The sequence below is a fragment of the Lontra canadensis genome, unplaced genomic scaffold (genome assembly GCF_010015895.1).
Source record: "Lontra canadensis isolate GAN:19392208 unplaced genomic scaffold, GSC_riverotter_1.0 scaffold4, whole genome shotgun sequence".
Classification (NCBI taxonomy): domain Eukaryota; kingdom Metazoa; phylum Chordata; class Mammalia; order Carnivora; family Mustelidae; genus Lontra; species Lontra canadensis.
The window spans coordinates 54,385,800-54,391,887 of record NW_022630998.1 but is presented as its reverse complement, the minus strand read 5'-3'; the positions used below and the strand labels follow the sequence as shown (position 1 = coordinate 54,391,887).

General features: G+C 47.7%; 1 protein-coding gene across 1 annotated transcript; it reads right to left on the bottom strand.

The window, feature by feature from the left end:
• Positions 1-1,257, bottom strand: GPR151 (G protein-coupled receptor 151). Its single transcript, XM_032844159.1, has one exon. The coding sequence runs from the start codon at positions 1,255-1,257 to the stop codon at positions 1-3; it is 1,257 nt and encodes a 418-aa protein (XP_032700050.1).
• Between the last annotated feature and the right edge of the window lie 4,831 nt (positions 1,258-6,088).

The window sequence follows — 6,088 nt, the reverse complement described above, 5'->3', positions numbered from 1 at the left end:
CTATTTGTCACAGTCTCCTGTCTCCTGATCTTCATGTTCCCAGGGGACAGGGTCATTGTCTTGTACACAAGGGACTGTGTCCCTCTCATGCCAAAACTGCTCTACATCAGGGAGGATGGGCATCTGTGCCTTCTCACTGTTCTCTATGCCAGAGGAGGGAGAGCCAGTTTTCTCTTTCTCTGGTATGGATGTTGGGGTCTCGGGAGCTGGAACATTGTCGGGAGGGGCCTCTGAGTTGCCAGCTGGTGTTTTCTGAGACTCTGAGGCAGTTGGTTGCTTTTTGGTTATCATCCATTTCCATAAGCCTTTCAAATCTTCCTTGAACTCCTCTGACATCACTAGAAAAATGAGAGGATTTGCCGAAGAGGTGGAAAACACGAGGACTTGAGACAGGGCTATAAAACCTTGTGGCGGCGCCGGGCCTCTGGTCTTCACGTGCCATACCCACAGCCAGGCTACCCATTCAGGGAGCCAGAGGACAGCGGAGGTGACAGCAGTGCTCAGCAGCATCACTGTGAGTTGCTTGGAGCGCATCTGGTTTCTGAGATTTTGAGTCTTGGTTCCTCGTTTTCTACACTGGCCATAAGCTCTCCAGAAATAAAAACTGGCAAAGAGTGACGGAAGGCAAAATGCCAGGAGAGGGTAGAGCTTCCCAAACATGGCCATGAACTCTTCGGCCACAGGCGGTACATCCATGAGGCACATTTCCACACCTTCGTGAAGCCTGGTGGTGCTGAAGAACCACTCAGGCAGGGGCAGCAGGCTAGCCGCAGCCCAGATGGCCGCGAGCACTGACCAAATGGTGCAGTTGTGCATACTTACTTGCTTGGTTGGGTCGCTTGCATACGTGAAGCACACCTTGGCCACTGCAACGATCGTCAGGCTCTTGGCTGCCATGCACGTGTGGATGAACCAGTCTGAGGACTTGCAGACAAACCAGCCAAGGTCCCAAACACTTTTGAAGTATGCTGTAGCTCGGACAGGAGCCGAAAACAGCAGGAGGGAGAGGTCGGCCAGGCTGAGATTCAGAATCAGGGAGTGGATCATGGACGGCTTTCCTTTCCAAGTGCTGTGAAGGAGGACGCCGATCACGCAAACGTTCCCCGTGAAGCCCACCAGGCACACGGCCACCAAGAGAGCTGGGACGATGGTCCTCCAGTCCTTTGAGTCAGAGGGCAGGTAGCCCCCGGCAAAGTGGAGATGAGCAGACATGTTCATGGTGCTGGAGTTGGAGTCTGCAAAGGCAGCTGCCAGCATCACCTTCCCCACGCGGCTCGTCCTTACAGAAGTTAACTTCTTTCTGTCTTTCTGCCTTGGCTCTTCTGTGTAGGAAATAAGTATGCTGTCAGCACTGTCAGATGACGCCTCTGGACCCTCCCCTTGCTTGTTTCCTGAGAGCAGAATGTGGAAGAAGATTGACTGCTCGCCTCTGCTCTGTCGCCAGCGAGACACCGCCACTGCCCTGAATGGCCGGCAGCGGGGGTGCTTGGGTCCCGCTCATTAGCAACCCTCAAGTCACATCGTCAGCCCCGTGGAGTTAAAACCCCACATACTCATAAATGATAAACGAGGACAACATACATGTAAGTGGGATATGTTCCGGGGGGATCCCGAGCCAGTCAGGCAATTATTTTCAACCAGCTGTTTCTAAAACCTTGACTGCCGTCTGTCATTCAGGAACCACTGCCTCTGAGCGAGGGACTCTTAACACTTCAGCACAAGAATCCCCTGTTTTCCCGTTCTGGGGTGGGGGCGGGGTGGGGGGAGTCAGGAGCAAGGCCCAAGATGGTGCGTTTCCAACATGTTCCCGGTGGTTGTGGATGTTGCAGGTTGGGGGGACCCGCCCTGTTTTAAAGCAAGAACTAGTGCCGCTTCCCCCCTGCACAGATGAGCTGCTGCCTCGACCCAGCCTCCCCACCAGCAGCTGCCTGGGATCAGACGTGCAGAGCTGGCGAAGGAAAATACAAACTGTAAAGGAGTCCTATGTAAAAATCTCCCTACAGATGACTCTAGTCTGTAGCTTAGCCCAGCGACTGTGAGCTTTTTCGAAGTGATTTTAGACTCTGAGTTAGACTAGGTGAAATACGATTTCAACAGGCGAGGACGATGAAGACAACGGAGTGATGAATTAGGCGGCTCTGCAGAGAGAAAGCCGAGATGTACCGAGACAAGAGGAATAGAAGAGAAAGAAAGAATTCCTATGTGGAAGACCTTTAAGGCGTTTTAAAGAAAGTTACATGTTAACATTGGAAAATGAGAAAGTTCTTGGAAAAAAATGATTCTAGAACCAGTCTTGACACTTTACGGTGGTTAGTGGAAAGAGACTCTGGAGGAATCAGAGGAGCCAGAATTGTTCAGGGAAAGGGGTTGTGGGATTGCTGTGAAGATGTGTCCTGCTCTGAGTGCAGCTGACCCAGAAATGCTTAGTGTTGGGCACTGAGAATGTGCTGTGCTTTCCAGTTCGTCTCGGGAATTCCTCCAAAATTCCTCAAAGACCCAACCTCACCTGATAAGAACGGATGGGATAGACAGCCACTGACGAGTGGGAAAGCTCTCTGTGGTGCTGGATTTCTTTGCATCTGTCTGCCTTCCCTCTTCCTCTGGAAAGTCAGGGTACTTCAGAAACAGTAATGGGGACGATGCCTTGTCCCAGCAATGTGCCGTAACCCTCCAGTTTGAACTATGGCTGTGGAAATAATAGGCGAACACCCCAAAAGCAGCATTTGTGCAGGTAAAGAGGCCATGCCATCTTCGGGGGGGGGGAAGGGGGGTGAGGGCATGTAGAGAAACTTCTTGACCACTACTTGGAGCAAATGGACATGGTGTAAATTAGAGATTACCTGGTGTATGTGGAGGACATCCATTTGGGACCAGAGACAGAAACTCAGTGCCATCATGGCTTAAAGCTTAGGGCACTCCGGGGTCCTGAAGACATATGACAGACAGCTAAATGAGTTCCAGAAGTCTTTTAAGTCTGATCTTTAAAAGACAACTAAGGAAACAAAGGCCCATCTTGTGGTTCTTTCCCCAATCTATTAAATGGACTCAGAGAAGGACTCCCCAGTGCTCCAGCTAGAGACCGAATGTTTGGCCTGAAGAATGGGAAGGCTTAGTTTTTCCACAGTTTTTGCAGGTAATGCACTTGAACTTTATATTTGGAAAAAATTATAAACTTAGAGAAAAGAATGCAAGACCTTCTGCAACTCATATAAATTTTATCCAGATTTCACCAGTTATGAACATTTAGGCACATTTGCTCTCTCATATATGTGCCCGTATGTGTATAGATATATATTATTTTCTGAACGCCCTGAGAACTAGAAATGAGTTTTTGAGTGTTTTTCCTGAATCATCATTGACCATAGAATTCAAAATGAGACTACGTGCTTGTAGCAAAAAGAAATCTCCCCTTTGGCAAGCCCCAAGACCAAGCACTAGTCAGATCTTTTGATCTGTAAGCACTTGTGCCTCTAGGTACTGACAAGTGTGATCTGTAGCTTGTGTTCATTTTTTCTTCATTTTAACATCATTTCTATTTAAAGGCTAAATGTAATTTAGCAAACCTAAAGGGAAAAAAAAACCCATATGCATGTTTCTTATTTGCAAGTTGATCTTTGTCGATAACATATTTTCTCTAATACAGGATTAAGTTGTATGCATAATGGACATTTGTCAGGTTTCCCTATTTTTATTTATTTTGGGGAGTTACTTAGTATTTGAGCCCCTTTCCTGCTTGATAGAAGAGATCATGGGGAGAAATTATGTTGCTGAGGTGGACTGAGCAATACAATACAGTAATAAAATGGGGACGCCTGGGTGGCTCAGTGGGTTAAGCCTCTGCCTTCGGCTCAGGTCATGATCCCAGGGTCCTGGGATCAAGCCCTGCATCGGGCTCTCTGCTCAGCAGGGACCTCGCTCCCCTACCCTCTCTGTCTGCCTCTCTGCGTACTTGTGATCTCTGTCAAATAAATCAATGAAATCTTAAAAAAAAAAAAAACAGTAATAAAATGGAGAGTTATTTGGGATGAAAAGCACAAGTAGCCTCCCCACTCCCCAAATGCTGGAAACAACCCAGATGCCCACATTGGTGAATGGATAAACAAATGGCTCCGTTTGTACTAGGGAATACTATGTAGCGGTATAAAAGAATGACACATATTACAACATAGGGGAACCTCGAAAGTACTCTGCTAAGTCAAAGAAGCCAGACACAAAGACCACAAGTTGTGAAACTCCTTTTCTATGAAATGCCCAGAAAAGGCAAATAATATGGAGACAGAAAGTAGAATAGTGGTTCCCGGGGCCAGGGGTAGGAAAGGGAGTGAGTGCAAATGGGCCCACAGGATCTTTTTGGGGTGATGGAAGTGGATTAAAATTGGATGATAGGGGCACCTGGGTGGCTCAGTGGGTTAAAACCCTTTCCTTCGGCTCAGGTCATGATCCCAAGTTCCTGGGATCGAGCCCCGAATTGGGCTCTCTGCTCAGTAGGGAGCCTGCTTCCTCCTCTCTCTGCCTGCTTCTCTGCCTACTTGTGATCTTTGTCTGTCAGATAAATAAATAAAATCTTTAAAAAAAAAAAGAAAACCTAGATTCATAAAAGAAAAATGGATGGTTACACAATTCTGTAAATGTGCTAAAAAATCTTGACTTGTACATTCAAAATAAGTAGATTTTATGGTATGTAAGTTATACTTCGATAAAGTTGTGTTTTGTTTTAGAAGAGTTTTTGGGATGGAGGATAGGTAAAGAGCAGATATGTCCCTGCTCTTAGAATGCTCAAGAGGCTCCAGTAGAGGGGTCTTCTAATCTGAGACAATGATTTACAAAAACAGATGATAGAACCACGGAAAGTGACTGCAGTTTAGAAGGACCAAACCAAAGGATGGTCCTGGGCAGGGAAGGAGGATTGATGAGGGCCACAGGGAGAATGGGAGAGGTCTCAGAATTTGCTGTCTGTGGTGCCGGTTCCCAGCATGCAAATGGACTCCCAACACAGTCTTTCCCCTACTCCACACTCGACACTGAGACCCCAGAAAAAGCCCCAACCTCACCTGATAAGAAAGCAAAAGCTTCCAGGGGCTCCAGGGTGTTTTTCCTGACAGGGACGCCACCTATAGCACTGATGCTAAGAGGAAGCCCCTGGTAATGGAGCAGCATTAATAAAACAACAGATGATTTAGGGCATAGACATTAAAAAGCAAAAATTTCAAGTTGCAGAGCTGCCTGGGTGGCTCAGTCGGTTAAGCATCTGCCTTCCACTCAGGTCATGATCCCAGGGTCCTAGGATTGAACTCCAGATCAGGCTCCTTGCTCAGTGGGGAGTCTGCTTCTCTCTCTGCCCCTCCCCCTGCTCGTGCTCAAGCGCTTTCTCTTGAATAAATAAAATCTTAAAAAAAAATTCAAGTTGTAAAGGACCTCAACCAGCTTCAACTTCAAAAGAAATTAGGCAAAGCAAACCAGTGGCCATGCTTTTCAGTGGCTTTAAAAAAATGTTTAATTCCAGTGGAGTTAACCTAGTGTTACATTAGTTTCAGGTGTGCCTGAGTGGCTTTTGGTAAAAGCAGAGCCGAGTGGGATTTCTTCCAGGGCTGGGTCAGGTTTACCCGACAGCTCAGGTCCAGGGAATGGTGAGTGATACTAGCAATCATTTACTGGGGGAGTCCTTAGTGCCAACGGTGGGGCTCCCACGTTCTGCAGGGAATCCTCAGGACAGCTCCCGGAGTGGGGTGCTGCTCCGACCGCCTTCTTACAGATGGGGACTCTGAGGCACAGAGACCCGAAATTATTTGCCTGTGGGTCTGTAGATCACACAGCCAGTAGATGACAGAGTTGGGACCCCAGTGAGTCCGGCCCCAGAGTTAGGGACCCAGAGGTGGTGTTCATAAAGAGCGTGCTATCCTGTCCCCCTAAAGAATTAACTGGGGGGTGCTTTCTGTTCATCACGTTTCTGAAACTGGTAGAGTTCAGCTCAGCAACAGGTGTTAAGCTCTTTGGCACTGGGAATACAAAGCTTGTGTACTTTCCTTTCAGCGAATATTTACCGAGCCTCTCATCTGCGCCGAACCCTAAACATCCGTGCTAGACCTTG